At 41.6% G+C, this 18,193-nt stretch overlaps 1 protein-coding gene across 9 annotated transcripts in view; it reads right to left on the bottom strand.

The window, feature by feature from the left end:
* FHOD3 (formin homology 2 domain containing 3) overlaps positions 1 to 18,193 on the bottom strand; it is a 525,593-nt gene that overhangs the window by 68,523 nt on the left and 438,877 nt on the right. For all 9 annotated transcript variants that reach the window (XM_036884979.2, XM_036884980.2, XM_036884981.2 and 6 more), the window contains one exon: positions 13,569 to 13,783. In XM_036884979.2, coding sequence (XP_036740874.2) covers positions 13,569 to 13,783 — 215 coding nt within the window. The remainder of the gene's footprint in view (positions 1 to 13,568; positions 13,784 to 18,193) is intronic.

Here is an 18,193-nt window from a genome sequence, read left to right as displayed (position 1 = left end):
CATGTCTCATTTAGTCTGCAAGGACCTTTGACAGCTGCATCACAGGCAAACCATGCTTCCTGCCAGGACAGCTGAGGTACGCCTGCAGCTATGGGTGAAGCTCCCAGTTGCTCAAGTGGAGCAAACAGTCCAGGAAGCAAACCCTGCAGATAGAAAGGAGGAAGAGGTGAATGCCAGTCAGTGAGGCTCAATAGAAGCAGAAAATGAACAAAAACTCCACTAGAAGAACACCTGAGGAAGTGGCTGAGACTCTGGACAGTGGCAAGGTTTTCATCCCAGAGGGCCCCTGAGAGAGAGAGCATGTTAGCATCTGGGGGCAGCCTGAGCTGCTGCAAGGCTGCTGGCTCCCTGCGGGGCACTGTTACTGAGCACTTCACATTAACTGTCCTCCAAACCCTCATGCCCTCTCCATGGAGGGTTCTCTTACTGCCCTCTGAAACCAAGCTGGGAGGGAACAGCCAAGGCCCAAGCCCAGTTGGCAGGCAGGAAGTGGCAGGCCGCCCACTCCCATGCACATACCTGTAAGGGCCCTGCACCCTGCCTTTGAGGCAGGCTCAGAAGTAATAGTGATAAGCCAACCAGGCATGTCAGGAGCTTCCAGAGTTCTCCACCCATGCCTGCTGACCACCTCCAACAGAAGAAGGACACAACGGTCTGCCTGTATCTTGGGCTGGGCAGAGGAGGACTTGAGCCAGGTACCCAGGCAGCCGTTCTCCTGGTGGGTGAGTATGGAAATGAAAGGAGGACATGGCAAGAAATGCTTGGCAACATAAAAGGTGTCCAAAGCTGGGATCTGTCTTCCTGGACCACATCCTGAGAGAGCAGACTGATGGGATCTTGGCACTGCCAGAACACACTTAGCAAAGGCCAGAAAAATGTATTTGGCTAGAACCTGCACTGGCCTGATTCAGAGGGCTTCAAGTTAAATTTTAAGGTCAGAGTTGTGGGGAGTATATGAGAGCAAAAAAATCAAAATTAAACTGTATAAAGGATATGGTGATGGATGTAATGTGGAAGAAATAAGAAGGAAGAGTTCCACAGTATATTCAGGAGAAAGTAACAAGGAACCTTGTTGTCACCATCCTGTGGAAGAACTCATGACCCAGACATAGCCATTAAAGGGAATGAATTCTTTATCCAAAGGAAACAGACATTACAGGACAGAGAGCTGGGAAGCCAGGATGGGAACCCATCAAGATGAGAACCACAGGTAAAGAGGGAAAAGTTAAGTGGTATTGTTGAGAGAGTATAAAAGGGGACCCAGTCAGAGGACAGGGAACTGCCACCAGGAAGAACCCGGACTGGGAAGGTGAGAAAGAGCAGGCCTGGAGGGCCTCAGCCAGCTCGCCTCCTGTTCCAGGTCGGCCCAGGCAGACACTGACTCACCCTAGCTCGTTCTCTTCATCTTGCCAAAAGTCCACCACCCACTCCTCACCTGGCCTGAAAATCTCACTAGATATCAGGTCTTGCTTGCTGTGTTATCAAGCACTTTCTACATGCCAGTGCATCCTAGGAACCTGATCCACATCAGCCAATTTACTTCTCATACCAGCGATATGAAGAGTAGAGTGAGAAATGAGGAAATGAGAAATGAGGATGCGTGTTCAGAGAGGATAAGGAATGTCCAGGGCTACCCAGCTGGGCGGGGGACTCTCAGACTGCTCCTCCAGACCCCTTCTCTGTTCTGCTCTGTGCCCTGGGAAGCTGGTCTCAACAGAGAGCTCCTTCTGAGTCTACACCCTCTCACTTTCAGATGGGTCAGCCCCTGCAAGGCAGCAGCAGAGGTGGGAGGAAGGAAAGGCTAGAATGGTTAGGCCCTGCTCTCTTCTTATGGGGCCACAGTTCTGCAGAGGTTGTCAGAACCCTGTTTTGGCTACAGCTCTTCCTAAGTGCCAGCCATTCATTAAGTTCTCCCAGGTCTGGAGGTGGGGGCAACGTTGACAGTTTCCCACTGCTGCTGGTGTCTGGGAGCTTCCCCACCCTCTGATGGTCCTGTGACCCTCTCCACATCCCTGCTAATAGTCCCTTCATTGGCCACCCTCCAACACCCTCTGGCCATGCTCAGTGTTATTCCAGCAGGACCTCACTGACAAGCAAAGCAAATGTAAAAGAGCTGGGATTTGAACATCAATCAGCCTGACTGAAAAGCTTGGGCTGTTAATCACGATGTGACACTGGGTGGTAGGTGATTCGAGCTCAAAGAAGTATATAACCATTCCTGAAAAAGCCAACAGGCCAACGAAACATATGGTGACCATGAGCATTCCAGTTCTGCTTCCATCAGTGTCCATGACAGCTGAGTCCAGAGTGTCCAATTACAATCTCTTGTCATGCAATTTCTCTTTGAAGAGATAAATTGCTGGTAGAAAGATCTGAACTTAATAAGTCGTTGGGTGGTTTCAATTGATTTCAATCTGTGATGGTGTCTCGATGATTTTGCCAGGATTTGGATTTCTGGCACATCTTATGAAACCAAGGGCTAGGCCAGCCAATTCTATAATAGTTGCTCCAAACTGGGTAGATTCTGTGGACCTCCTCAGTTCAGAGTTAGTTACTAACACCATCAACTTTAAACTTGTGGTTTAATCATACAATGTGAAAAAGTTCCCAAGAAAAAAGTCTCATAACTTTGAAAATTCTTTAGATTTTGCCTTTGGTGTTGGGCCAGTTCTTGCAAAGCTGTTCTCTCAGATTTACTCTCAAGCAGGGTTTTTCAATCTCAGTAACATGGATATTTGGGGTTGCATAATTCTTTGTTGTGGGAAGTTGCCCCATGCACTGCAGAAAGTTTAGCAGCATTCCTGGCTTCTACCCACTATAGGCCAATAGTATCTCCTCCCCAGTTGTAACAATTATAAATATTTCCAGACATGGCCAAACGTTCCCTGAAAGGAGGTGGTGGAGAACTGCTCTGGGTTGAGAATCACTGCTCTAAGGGAAGTTCATTAGGATGGGTACAAACTCAGACTCTTCAAGCTTTACAGAAGAAACACTTTATCACCTGCAAAACACTGAATCATCTGTCTAAGGAATTTGTGTGCCTTCAAAATTAAGCCCAGCTTTGTTATCAAAATTCAGATCTAGATTTTCTAAATAGGTTGGGGCTTAAGCCACTTCTTAAGATGGAAACTATACATGGTGAAAATTACCTTCAGAAGTCCTTTTGGAAGATGCCACTTAATAGGTCCCATACCTACCCTCATAGTTTCAACAACCAAGGTTTCTTTTCAGCTTCAGTGGAATTGTGTAAGAAGTGCTGGACTTGTAGTCATGGACCATATTTCCTAAATACAAATCCTGAAACTCTAAAATCACATTTGGTGCAGCAAGTTGTTCACACTACAACAGGCACAAAAGAGTCTGGTATGGCTCATGAGAAAAGTAGATCCATGGCCCTCGTGTCATGCTTACCCAGGGACAAATAACTGAATTGGATACTGAGCAGGATTATAGGCACTGTTTACATTTTACTTTCCACTATCTCCTTCACCACTCAGATTATGCTTCTGATGGAGCATCTATGTTGGTTAAAACACATGTACAACTCCACTGCAGTACCATATAGATAACAAAAAGCAGCAGCCAGTTTCAGGTCCAGTTACTCCAATATTAATATATAGATTCTATCTCACACTATAAACAGAAAATGAAAAGCAATTTGATTATTGTGTCATTTATTGCTCTATTTTGAACTTGAACCATATGAACCCAAACATCAACCCCTGGGTATGAAGACTTATGTTGAGCTTGTTTAAATTACTCTTCTAAAGTCAAATAGACAAGACAGGTCTTGATTTAAACACTGCCCAACAGGACCAACTCCAAGATTTGTTTGTTTGTGCCCAGTGTGGCTAGTAGAACTCCTGGGTTGACTATATGCCCATTTTCTTACAAAAGCAAATAGGAAGGTAAGCCTTTGCCTGAGGATGAAGATACTAATTCCAAACTGGCAACCCATTTCAATAACACCTTTAGCTCTTTTCAAGTCCCAGACAGATACACCAATGACACCAGAACAAAATGTACTATTTTGGAAGGGATACACTAGCATTAAAATGGACAGTCCTGAATAATAATAGCTAGCAAATAGACTGAACTTGAGTTTCTTGGCTAATTCATTTTTTTAGGCTTAGCAGGATTAGTACATCTAATTAGTACTCTTAATTAGATGTTCTAATGTGATTAACAGGAACACTCATCCATTCCATAAATATTTATAAGACCTCTCATGTGCTAGACACTGTGCTAGGCACAAGGAAGTCAGATGTGAAGAAACATCTTCCTAAAATATTTTTCAGGCTAAAGACGTTTCTTAAGTCATAGTTAAGAGACATTATAAGATTAAAACAACTAATACCTAAAGAAAATATTAGCTCTTCCGGCCAGTAGAGTCTGACCAAGCCTAAACAAAACCAGCAGGCCTATAGCTGTGGTATGACTAGAAATCCTACTTTTATACTCTCATCCCAAAAGAGTTGACCCTTCTTCATTTATACCTATTCACTATCATTAATGGATGTGGCTTTCCACTTTGTAGCTCAGTTTATCTGCACTTGTTAACAAATTCATTCAAAAGACATGGAGAAAAAAATGATACAAAGACATTGTGTTATTTTGTAAAATAAGGGATATTTCAAAGGGCAGTCAAAGAAGTATCCTATCAATTTGTCAAGAATCATCCTCTGAATTTTCTCCCTCTTTTAGAGTTAGATCCTCGGAAAGAAATGGCCCACATATATTATGTCACCTCTTTGCAAAAGTCCTATCTTTCTATTAGGCCACTCTCATTTCTTCAGTCTTTACAGAGTGGCTATACAGTCAAAGATGTACTAGCTCATGCAATACATTTCTGGATATAGGAGAAACAGCCATCTCTGTAGGTTAATGTGTCTGCTTTCTTTTTTCATGTTATTTGTTCATTCATTAGCTCATAAAACATTTACTGAATGCTTATTCTACTTCTAGCATTGGTCAATAACAAAGATGAGTGCAGGCAGGGCACAAAGATGAGGAAGGGGGACCAATTATTTCATATACCGTGATCTGCATCTTGAACATACACACAAGATGTAAGGGAAATGTAAGGGGGGAATCAAAGGAGGCTTTAGAAAAAAATGTTTCAATTAGGGGGCACCAACAGAAGAGAGTGCTCAAGCACAGAGGCACCCCAGAGAGGATACGGCACCTTTTGGGCACTAATAGCAGTTTGGTACTGATGGAGTATAACATGAGGGGGTGGTTGTGTTGGTTAAGAGGCTGGATAGGTTGTAGGGATTGGAAAACCAAAGTCTTGGATGCTTAACTTTATGTTGTAGATAATGGGGAGCCACTAGAGGATTTTATAAACAAGGTATATAGATATGTTCTTTTCGGTCAGGATGCTAAGAACCTGGATGATGTAAGATCAAGTAGAGGCTATTAAAATGGTCCAGATCAGAGACAGTGAAGAACAGACTAAGGCATGGGCAATGGGAGACAGGAAAGAGGCTGCTTTATATGAACATTTGATTGAGTGGATGTAGGGGTGAACATTGAGGGAGGAGTAAAATATATGAATGCTTCTGGCTAAATAACTAGGCCAACAGATATGGTCTTAACCAGGTGAAGACTAGAAGATATGAGCAGGTTTGGATGTAAGTGTTTTATGGGTAAGAGATGGGCAATACCTCCTGTCTGAATGCCCCCAGCACCTGTTCAGTCTGTAGTGTCTGAGCAGCATTCAAATGATGATTTCTATGGAGGTTGGATACATGTGTCCTGAGTTCAAGAAGGTCAAGGCTGGAAAAGCAGACCTGACAGTTTTCAGCACATGAGAGGTAGTTAAAAATCACAGGTGGGGATGCAATGGTGCAATCTGAGGGTGTGGCAGGAAAAGAGTGGATTTGCTAGGGGAGAAATCTTGGAAAAACCCAACAATTAGGGTGCAGGAGAAGAAGAATCAGTAAGAAGACTAAAACAAAATGACAAGAAAGTCTGAGACCAATGATGAGAAACAATGACAAGGAATGTAGAAGACATGAAAGCCAAATAACACATTGATTCTAGAGATTATCTAGAAGGTACACAGGGATCCAGAGCTGCTAATCTAGAAAGTCAACAAAAAGCTATTGGAACTTCCCAGTGTGTCTGTGGAGGAAGCTTTCTCAGAGGAAATTTCAGCTTCAGAAGTCTAAAGATTCATGCCATGTTCAGGGTAGATAAGATGCATTCCAGGGTCACTGAACTCAGGGGTTCTCTTGAAAAAGCATACTTTAGGAAGCAGAAAACCAATGTATGATTATCTTGCCACAACTGTATCATTTTGTATAAATGTCTTAAGAGGTAGGTGTAGGAAAGGCAGGGGCTGTGAGCAGGGATGCTGAAAAGAAAGAGAAGTGGAGATGGCTGAGTGGTGATCAAGGTCTTGACCACAGACCTTGGATGGTAGAAGGAACCAGAGAGTTATTCTTCATTGTTATTTTCCAGGTCTCAGTCACTGACTCTGGAAATTCAAAGGACCACACTGACTGTAGAATGCTCATTGTTTCTTTCTGTGAAGGTCTCCTTTCTGTACTTGGAAACATTTATCCAAGGCTCCCACTTGGGATGAAATGCACTGATGTCTTTCCAGATTTCCTGTTAGCACCTCCAGAAGCTTATTCACTCCAAGGCCTGCTCCAGACTGGGTCTTACAACTCCTGATGCTTTCTTTTGGTCAAATAAAAACAAACAAGCTAACTGCTGTTCAAAATTTGAATTTTTTGTTTACATTAAACAGATTTTAGTATGCAAATTTGATTGTGAAGGTTGCTTAAAAAACATTATAACCCAATGCATGGAAACAAATCTCCATGAGTCTCTCATGTTTCTTGCAAGCAGAGGTACCGATAGACTTTGTTTTAGACTATCTTTCAAAGGATGTGTGCATTGCAAATGTCTTGGAAGACCTTCTGGAGCAAAGGGCTCGTTGGCTTACAGCCCACTGTGAGAAAGATAATATCTCCCTCTGAGACAAAGGGAAGACATACTCCTGCCCACTATAAAAGACATAGGGTTCCTAAGCTCAGAGTTCTTTCAGTGTGTGTGCATAGGTGTCATTAGGGCCTAATAATGTCACCTTGTGGGAAGTGGGGCTTGGTGAAATGGCACAAAAGCTGATTCTCTGGCTACTACTATTGCTATGAGTAATAAAGTCCTTTATCTCTGACCCAGGAGTTTCCTGTCTTCTGCCAACATCCATGACATTGTGGCAGGCTAACTTATTAGCTTACAAGTAGGGGAAAGTCTCAGACTGTTCATTGGTTTTGATATCTAATTGCTATCTATGAAATTATCATTTGATCACATAATACCTTTTTAAAAAAATTTTTAAATAATTTGTATTTTGGTATCATTAATCTACGATTACATGAGGAACATTATGTTTACTAGACTCCCCAATCACCAAGTCCCCCCAACATACCCCATTACAGTCACTGTCCATCAGGGCATAATACCATTTTTTTTTAAACTGTCCAAATGCCATTCTGTATCTTGTCTTTACTTAAGTAAGATTCATATTTTGTCTACTTCAAAAGGACTCAAAACTATTTAATGTTTTAAAATACAGTACAAGAAAACATAGTGTAGGTAACTGCTACTCCCTTTCGGAGGATGAAAGGAAAGTTTTGCCTTTTTCCATTTTTCGAGGCAGAGAAATGGCAAGGCAGAAAAATCCAATAATTTGCAAAGGCTCTCAAAAAATTTCCACAGCAGGTGTAGCAGGCAGGGCCTTGGCCTTGGGTAGAGTTTCTGAGAGATTTTGTCTCATTGACCAAATGGCATCAAGCAGAGCAATCAGGTAAGGAATGGGGAGGTGCGGTAGCCCTGAGTCACAGAACCACAAAGAATCTAGTTTTCTGCCAGTGCATGAAATACTGGACTAGAAATGTCCAAAAGCTTTATGCAAGGGAACCAGCATGCATTGGGCCGATGACTGATGATATTCCATTGCTCCTGTGCTAGTTGGAAATAGGATACCAGATGTTTCTGATTTTTGCTATATGGATCAGATAACCTAGGAGAATATCTACACCTGAAGGAGACTCAAAACATGTTACACAATGAAAGTGACAAAGATGCTCAGTCAATGACTGGTAACAATGACAACAGCTATGATGATGAGTGATACCTACATGAAAAATCTTTATTCATTTAAACAAACTGAGCATTTCATGATATAACTATGTATATTATTTTATTTCCAGGTGTGAAGGTGTGAGGATCAGGAAGCTAGAGAATTGACCTATTTACCAGTACTTTAAACGTTTGGATCTGTGAAAGAAAATATGAACACACCATGTCAAAAATTTCTTAGACTCCAGGTGAATGCTGGTGGGGAGGCCATGCCCATAGAGGCCATTTTTTTATACCTCCAAGGAGAAGCAATGAGATATTTGGAAATATCTTTGAGTTCAATTTCAGGTAGAAAAACAGATCACTATTGAACTTACTTTTACCTGACATTAAATTAATATACTGTGGTAAGATTTTCAAACAGAGCTCTAAAGTATTATTTCTGGGTGCAATATAGAGAGTACTGGGTTAAAGTTAAGAAAAATAACGTAGCCATGTGTGTGCTTTCACGGCTACGTAGGTGGGTGAAAACCACTTGTAAACTCTTGACAGCAGCTTCCTTCTTCCTTCCTTTGTCTCCATTCAGCTTCAGGAGGGTTTCAATCGGGCAAGCCAGGGGGCAAGGAAGGAACACAGTTCTAGCCTCCAGGGAATGCAGCTCAACCCTGGGACTCCCTGCAGGGACTACTATCAACACTTGGCGTTTAGGTAAGTGGTGTTCTCCACTTCGTTTCCATGAAATAGGCTACCTGGATCTGACACTCACTAGGACAGCAGCTTCCCCTGTTACAATGACTTCATTGATGGGCACCTAGACTGTATTATTTTTAATCCCCAGAGTAACTTCTTCAAGAGTCATATGGAAGAATTCTATCCCAATAAGAGGGCTGTAACTTTTCCTATGGTTAGTGAGAAAAACTCACTTCCAGAGTCATCTGTGACTATCTTAAAATAATAGGAAATAAACTTCTTAGATATTCTTATGTATACCAGGGCTCAGTGAAAATAAGGAAGGGATAATTAAAGCAATGGGTGAAAAAGAGGCCCTTCCATGTTTACCTAAATTTGGGACTGATTGTCTCCATTAATTACAGCAGAGTGTATATGAGAACACATGTGTATGTTTTTTCTCACGTGGGTTTGGTAGATTCACACAGAGGAAAAATATTCAGACCATCACCACTAACTCTAGGCAGTATTAGGACAAACATCTGCTATGAGCCACAAGAGGGCCAGATGGAAAATAATTCAAGCACACATTGCCTTGATGGTGGGGGTAGTGACATGATTTATACAAAAGTCATAGCAGATTTAGCTGGGAAGGTTTTTGGCTGCAATATCTCACTAGATGGCACATAATGCTATTGGTATTTTACCATTAGCCCTTTCCTCTTTTAAAATATATTTTGTAAGAGAAGAGGTAAAGAAGTTTTTTATGTTTCCGTATCTTCTGCTATTAAAAGTCTTCCAGAATCTAAGTAAGGAGTTTTATAAAAGAACCCATAAGTGACCTTAAATCCTGAGAAACATATAAGTAACACATATTTGTTTTTCCTTTCTTGGGTAAATATGTTTCTTAAAGGTATGCCACAGTTTTTATACTGGGAGTTTTATTAGGCAGAAGGTAAGCAAATGGATAGTGTAGCATTAATGTGCACACTACTACAAATACCATGGTATCATGATGCCCTGAGAAATGACCGGGGAGTCAAAACACTGGTTCTACTCTCAGCATGGTGCCACCAAGATCTTCCCACCTATTTGGGCCTTGGTAAAATATGAATAATATGGAGAAATGACAGCCTCTTCAACAGCTGGTGTTAGCAAAACTGGACAGCTACATGTAAGAGAATGAAACTGGATTACCATCTAACTCCATACACAAAAGTAAACTCAAAATGGATCAAAGATCTGAATGTAAGTCATGAAACCATAAAACTCCTAGAAGAAAACACAGGCAAAACTCTCTTGAATTTAAACATGAGCAACTTCTTTATGAACATATCTCCACAGGCAAGGGAAACAAAAGCAAAAATGAACAAGTGGGATTATATCAAACTAAAAAGCTTCTGTACAGCAAAGGACACCATCAGTGGAACAAAAAGGCATCCTACAGTATGGGAGAATATATTCATAAATGACATATCCAATAAGGGGTTGCCATCCAAAATATACAAAGAGCTCATGCACCTCAACAAACAAAACGCAAACAACCCTAATTAAAAAATGGGCGGAGGATCTGAACAGACACTTCTCCAAAAAAGAAATTCAGATAGCCAACAGGCACATGAAAAGATGCTCCACATCGCTAATCATCAGAGAAATGCAAATTAAAACCACAATGAGATATCACCTCACACCAGTTAGGATGGCCAAAATCCAAAAGATAAGCAACAACAAATTTTGGTGAGGATGCAGAGAAAGGGGAACCCTCCTACACTGCTGGTGGGAATATAAATTAGTTCAACCATTGTGGAAAGCAGTATGGAGGTTTCTCAAAAAACTAAAAATAGAAATACCATTTGACCCAGGAATTCTACTCCTAGGAATTTACCCCAAGAATGCAGCAGCCCAGTTTGAAAAAGACATATGCACCCCTATGTTTATCGCAGCACTATTTACAATAGCCAAGAAATGTAAACAACCTAACTATCCATCAGCAGATGAATGGATAAAGAAGATGTGGTACATATACACAATGGAATATTATTCAGTTCTAGGAAGAAAACAAATCCTACCATTTGCAACAACATGGATGGAGCAAGAGGGTATTATGCTCAGTGAAATAAGCCAGGCAGTGAAAGACAAGTAGCAAATGATCTCACTTATCTGTGGAGTATAAGAACAAAGAAAAAAGTGAAGGAACAAAACAGTAGCAGAATCTCAGAACCCAAGAAGGGACTAACAGTTACCAAAGGGAAAGGGACTGGGGAGGATGGGTGGGAAGGGAGGGATAAGAGGAAAAAGAAGCATTACAATTAGCACACAGAGTGTAGTGGGGGTGGGCACGGGGAAGGCAGTATAGCACAGAGAAGGCAAGTAGTGACTCTACAGTATCTTACTACGCTGATGGACAGTGACTGCAATGGGGTATAGGGTGGGGACTTGATAATGGGGGGAATCTTGTAACCACAATGTTGCTCATGTAATTGTATATTAATGATAACAAAATAAAAAAATATGGATAACAACATCTCTCCTACTTATTCACATGCAAGACAAGGTATTAAGTAGTAGCATTTGGGAGGAAGGGGCAGAGCACTACAGAAATTTAAAGTAGATTCTTATCCTATGATTCTACAAGGAAAAAAAGCTAGTCAACCACTGCCACGTTTGGACCACATAAATGCCAGGTGTTTGGTGCAGGATAAACATCTGGATATGTGATTATATTTTTTATTCTTCCTCCACATGTTGGGATATTGTAAGTGTTAGGGATAAGCAAAACATTACTTTGAGCATGTGAAAATGGGGCCTGGTGAAAAGAATAAATTATTAATTGGATGCTAGCAGAATGTTTCAAAGAATAATAACAAAGTAGGATGAGAAAAACCTTAGTATCATACAACTCTGTATTTCTGTCATGAGGGCAAAGGTCTCCAAATCAGAAGGAAGCCTCAGCTCTTCTCTCTGAGACCATATTTTTATATCATTTCTTCTAATACACTTATAATTTCCAATTGCATAATTCAATTTTGTATTAGGACAAGGATGTTAGAATACTTTGCTGGTTTCAAATGATTTAGATGATAATTACTTAACATATGATGAATAATTACTTAACATAGATTCCAAAAGAGCCATTGCTTTTTAAAAAATTTTTTAAGGAATAAGGAACATCACACAATACTAATGTATTAATTTGTAGTTATATCTGAATTCAAGTCTAACATTCCTCTTTCAGATGCAGAAGTCACTTACAGTGTGCTTTTAGTCAAACACTCTCAGTCTCTATTCATTGCTTCTGTCGGCAAAAATGACATTTGCTTTTTATTTTCCTGAAAGAATACTGAAATAACTTTATTTCCCTCAAATGCATATTATGTATATACAAAAAGAGTATTTCCTGTGTTCTTACTGAAGTTTAAAATATTCTGTCATTTTAATTGGATGGAATGGCCTCAAGTTTGACTGTAGCTGGACAAAAATACTTGAAAAACTGTCTTTTTGCCAGAAATATCAAGTAGATTAAAAATCTTGAGGACAAACAATATTTATACAGACAATTCCCTCTCAATTCCTTAGAACTGTTCTGTATTTCACAGGTTAGACAACTGTTCTGTAAACTGTTGGAGGTACAACCCTTAGAGTTAAAAGTCCCAAGATTAAGTGCTAAACCACAGCTTTGCAGGGGAATATTTTTCATCTTGCCTCTGGAAACACCACAATTTAGATAAAGCAGTGATATCAGGCAGGGTTTGGAAAGCACAGAGCTGTCATAGAACAGTCTGTTTTCCTGATCCTGAGTTTCAATATTCTAAGACCAGCATTACTCATCTATGACTGAGCCATCTGCTTGGGACAATCTTCCATGGTTCAGGGACCAGGAGTAACTGGAAGTGATGGAAAGCTGTGGGGGGAGCCAGTTTGCTCATGCAGAATGAGCCCTAAGGCTCGGAGAGCCAGTGAAGTATCGGACAGGCAAGAGTGTTCGGCTACATCCAGTTCTGCTGAGGTCCTGGAGAGTCCTGCCTTGCTTAAGTTAAACTTTATGCCATATTTAGTCAACCCTCTTAGAGTTAAAAGTTTGATGTCTCTGTTGTCTTCAGTTAGCTAAGTCTACATCAAGCCTGGGAGCCATAACACTCGATTAAACCAAACAGTGGCAGCTGTAGGCTCATCAACACAAGTTGCATAGGCGCCTGTGCCCAAGAAAATGGGCTCACAATTTACAGACTAATCAGGAAAACATCTGATGCTCCAAGGCTGCAGTGTAAAATATCATTTTTTCTTCTCCAAATAAAGCTAAGATGACAGGGCATTTCTCCAGGGAGAACCTGTCTGCACACAAGCATCTACATCCCAACCACGTGCCAGTCATTGTTACTATTTTCAAGTTTTTTCTCTTCAATATTTAACTTCTATTTTCACCAGGTCAACATTTTTCCTAGCTTGCTTTGATTAATTTTATTCTCTATCAGTTTAACTTAAGGCACACAGACAATTCCTAGGGAAAGAACATATAAAGTGGTCATTTTATTGGGCATATCTAATAAGTAAATAATACCCAAATTATAGAGTACTAAGTTAATACCCTGTAGTCTAGGATTAAATGTCAAAGTCAGTCTTATTTTCAATGCACTCCCTTTTCAATAATCATACATTGACAGTCTTTATAAACGATTTGACTTCAACATAAGTGGCGCCGCAGACATCTGGTTTATGAGCGGCAGCCCAGGTTGCCGTCAGGGCCTTGACTCACCCTTGGTTGTCTCTCAGCATTAGTTTGCACAATCTGCTCTCCCGACACTCACCTTGGGGATGCTGAGGTGTTCCTGGAGAAGAGGAGGATCCCGTGAGAGCCTCCTGTGCATCTAGAGATGAAGGGCTCCAGCTCTGAGGGGTCGGGGAGGCAGGGACGGCTGGCGAGGTCAGGTCCAAGGAGAGGTCACCTCTGCCCCGGCTCGTACTCCGGCTTCTCAGTTCCTTCTCACGCGCCTCAGCTGCCACCTGCTCCAAGTATTTGTATCTGAAAGTTAAATTCCAAAGGGTTTCCGTAAAAAGAAAGAGGAGCCCGTGGCTGATGCTTGTTTATGGATGAAACACCTGCAGAGTGAGCTGGTCTCCTGACGCCCGGAGTGCGGCACAGGGCTGGCTGGAGGGCCAGTCTGCCAAAAACACCCAACAAAGCCAAGATGCTAATGATTAAAAATCCTGCATCATTCATAACCAAACAAATTGGGGGAAATGGCAACATCACACAGTCTCCAGACACTGGATCACTGCTGCAGAATCCTATTTTGCCCTTTTAGGAAACATTTGTACAAAAAAGCAAAACAGCAATAAGGACCATCACAAAGCTCCAGCAGTGACAGCTGAAAACCACACGCCCTCAGAGCTCACAGCAGTGAAATGTGAGGGTGCCTGGGTGTGGCAGAGAGAAACAGTGCCCCTCCAATTACCAAAAGGGATTGTTGGATGAAGGCCCCTCTGAATTTCTGAACCTGCTTCAATGCTAACAGCAATGCGGCTGGAATTCACTTTGTTCTCTCAGTGTTGACCATGGAAACTTTTTTATACTCTGAAATATTTCTGAGTAGGACTCAGACATCCAATAGCTTGGACCTGACGTCACATATAGTTTATTCATCAAAGTCAGTTTAAAAGAACAAAGATACATCTGTTTTGCATTTCAGGCAGGCAGAACCCACTAACTGTTTATTAAGACCAGCTACCAATCATATTCCTCATAGTGTGCTTTATAGATCAGACCAAAATAACTTTGAAATATGTGCCCCCTCCAGATGTCTGCTAATTTTACCCACCATTATTTGTTCAGAAATAAATTTATGAATTCAGTGGTAGCAGGGTTCTGACTATCTCACCCACCCACTAAACTTTGAAACAGCTTGTTCAAGATCCTCACTCATACCATCCAGATTCACCACTTCGGTGCCTACCAGCTGGCAAGGCCCCAGCTTGGCCCACAACAGCCCCCACCCAGACACTGCACATGGTACTCCTAATTCACCTGATAAGGCAGAGCACATACATAAAACCTTTAACAAGAATGCACTTAAAAAGCATGCATTTCTTCTTGCAGCCTATAGGTGGGCGTGGCTCCCCCATGTCTGTAACTGTCACCCTTTCTCCCTGCTGGTCCAAAGGCGGTCTGCACTTCAGGCCAGTTTTACATGCATATCTCCCTCTTGTGAGGCCTGCCTTGACCACCACAGCTGGAAGTGATCTTGGCCTTGCCTCTGAACTCATGTTGGATATGTCATCCACTCAACTCAGATGGCACTTTACATTTACTGCCTGGCATATTTAGTCATCTTTTCATATGTGTATGTCTGTTTTCAACAAGCAGATAATAGAATTTTTGAGAACAGGGAGATTACTATCCTTTGTTCTTTCCCTCAGCACCTTGCATTTGTTGGCTGATGGGAAGCAGGCAAAGGGCACACCTGAGAAATGTGAGAGGCAGCAGAGCTCTACCTGCAGCACAGAAGGCCAAGGGAGCAAACGCACCCTCTTCCACTTCCTTGGGGACAAAAGAGCAAATCTCTGGTAAAAGTCGTGTGATGGGTCTGCATATGCAAACATCAGGGGCGGCATGGCCTGGAGAGCAGCTGCCTTAGAGTCACAGGGCAAGTGAGCTAAGCCCAGACAGCAAGCCTTAGAAACTCTGGATGGGAGTATACACACATCAGAATTTATTGAGCTATACGCTAAAATTTGTGCATTTTTACTGTCTGTACCTCTATACAAAAATAAAAGACAAAAAAACCCCAAACAAATAATAGGACTTGCACAAATAAGGGGAGATCAGAATTCTGAGGCAGGAAAGCAGTGCTCTTATGAAATCAGAAGAGTCCCGGGAGGTGGCAATGAAGCCTCCCACAAAAGGCTTCAGGCCATGAGGACAACCATCTATGGCATTCATTTCCTGGTCTCTTGGTACTCCTCCCTGTAAGCAGCCTGTTTGGCAGGTGTGTGCTGGCAGCCAAAGGGTTCACCCCATTTCCTGGGGGATGCCGGAAGTTGTTCATCCAGAGACTGGGTGAATATGACTCAAAGCCTTCTCCTGTGCACCCCTCGGTCTCAGGGATATCATCCTTGAGGGTCCATGAGCATGGGAAGTGCCAAGGGGCGGTCTGAATTCTTCCGCAGATGTTTTATGGAGTGGACAAATGGCAGGTGATGGGATTGGGACTTGTTTATTGGTTGTAAAGTTTCAGTTTTACAAGATAAAAAGAGTTCTGGAGATTGGTTGCACAACAATGTAGATGTGCTTAATACTACTGAATCCTACACTAAAAATGGTAAATTTCATGTTATGTGTATTTTGCCACAATTAAAGACTTTTAAGAATGGCAGGTGCAGGAAGGCATGGAGGTCAAGAGCCACTAAATCTTCATGAAAAAGCATCAGTGTTCATCTGCAGTGGGCTGAAGTGCTTGCCATAAGGCATTTCCTGTCCATGCCCTGTCATCCCCTTCAGACTGATCCCTTCCCTGTCCCCAGCCTGGATCTCATTCATTACTACACTGTTAAAAGAAAAATTATTTATGAATCTCACTTTGATCAATCATGATCATAAAGCCTATTAAAAATACTCAAAGTAGTATCTCAAGAGAAACTTACTGTGGGTCTGCACCATTGTCAATAAAACAGTTTTCCTGAAATTATGGAATGAGATGATATGATAAAATCAAAAGTGTCTGGATGGTCACTACACCTCAAAATAGCAAACCAATATTCATCTCACTGCACTGATGATACAAACCTCAAAACCTGTTGTGACTCTGCCATCTTCTTCTGAGTCATTGCTTTTAAAGGGAGAGATGTGGAACCCAACAAACATGCCTGGCTGTACCTTAAGGAGTTAACAGTTGGAGTCTTCTTATGTCTGAACCTCCTTCCCTATCCACTTCCAAATTCCATTATACTTGGAAATCTTATCTTTTTCTGGCCTATCAGGAACCCCAACAACTCTCCAAACTTTTATTTTTCCCCCATTTCTATCTTCACCAGGTTATTGAAGAAGCAAGCCAACCAAGAAAAGTGTCTGATCCAAACTGAAGGAAAATGCTTGGCTGCCTCCCCAAACCTCATGCAAACAGACAGATGAACTGGAAGGAAAGATCCCACCTGGGGCCATAGACAGCCCACTCCCATACCAACTAAGAAGGCCCTGTTAGATGGGCAGCATGGAAATGAGTACTGAAGTCAGAACGGGAGGATACAGAAGGAGAAGCAAACTCCTCTGCATAAGTTTTCTTGGCATAAATGATGCTCTGCTTTGGGGAAAAGAGCAGTAGGTAATATCCAGAAAGAGGTAGCCTTTGGTGGTTTGGGGAAATTTTGAGGTCCAAGCCAGTATAGACCTTGATACATTCCCAGGAGCTTTCAAGCCTTGTCTGTATAGGCATAACCTGATAATCAAGTTGTCAGAAGTTTAGAAAAGTAAAGAATCTGGAGGGAAAGTTAAAAGCCAAAATTTGATTTCTGAAGCTTGGGGCATATAGTCAACAGCATTTTTGGTAAAAGTGTATGTCATGTACCTTAGTATCAAAACAGGTATGAATTAGAGAAATAGAAGTTTTTTGTTTCTTTACCAAGATCTTTCGCTGTAAATTTGCTGGCCACCGCTGGCTCAAAGGATGGCAATAATCTAACAGAATGCTGGAATTAAAGCAAAGCCACAGTTTTGTTTATGTGAGAGATGCTCATGACCTAAGCATCTAATTTTATAATTGAACAAAGATGTTACTCCTCTTTTCCCCCAGACTGTCCTAATCTACTTAGCTGAAGGTGTTTATGAAAATTCAGCAAAATTCCACTTTTTATTGGTATAGTTCAGAGATGGTGAGGTTCCCAGCTGGGTCTGGTATGAAATCAGCTTTTCCATGACTCTATGCAGTAACCCCACCTGGTGGTAGAGGGGATAACTGCAGGCTGTATAGTGCTACAGACTAAAACTTGTCTTTTGGTGGTTTATTTTTAAAAAGTTCCTTTGACTTATCTAAATTTATCAGACCCTGAATACATTTATTTGTATCTTTTAATGGGATTCAAAGTATGTTGCCACTGATATTAACAAAGTGGTTTACAGCTCAAATATTTTAAATAAAGCTGTTGGTTCATTTGCTTATTAATTCCATATGCCCTTCTGAAGTGCCTACTACATACCAAGCCCTGTGGAAACTGGGACACCAAGAAAAACCAGGCGCTGTTACTGCCATCAAGGGACTGAGTATAGTTCAGTAGAGAAACAGGAAAATTATCAGGCATATTCAACAAGGGCCTCAAGAATGTCTGGCAAGCCAACCAATGCCTAGCATAGCGTATGTGTTTAATATTTGTTGAAGGAATGCTGAACAAGTGACCTGGAAGCACACAGTAGGGACACCTAACTCAGGTTCAGTTGTGGTCG

Source organism: Manis pentadactyla, chromosome 6, assembly GCF_030020395.1.
Source record: "Manis pentadactyla isolate mManPen7 chromosome 6, mManPen7.hap1, whole genome shotgun sequence".
NCBI classification, from domain to species: Eukaryota; Metazoa; Chordata; class Mammalia; order Pholidota; family Manidae; genus Manis; species Manis pentadactyla.
Note: the sequence above shows the minus strand (reverse complement) of the source record. Positions and strands in the feature narration are given on the sequence as shown.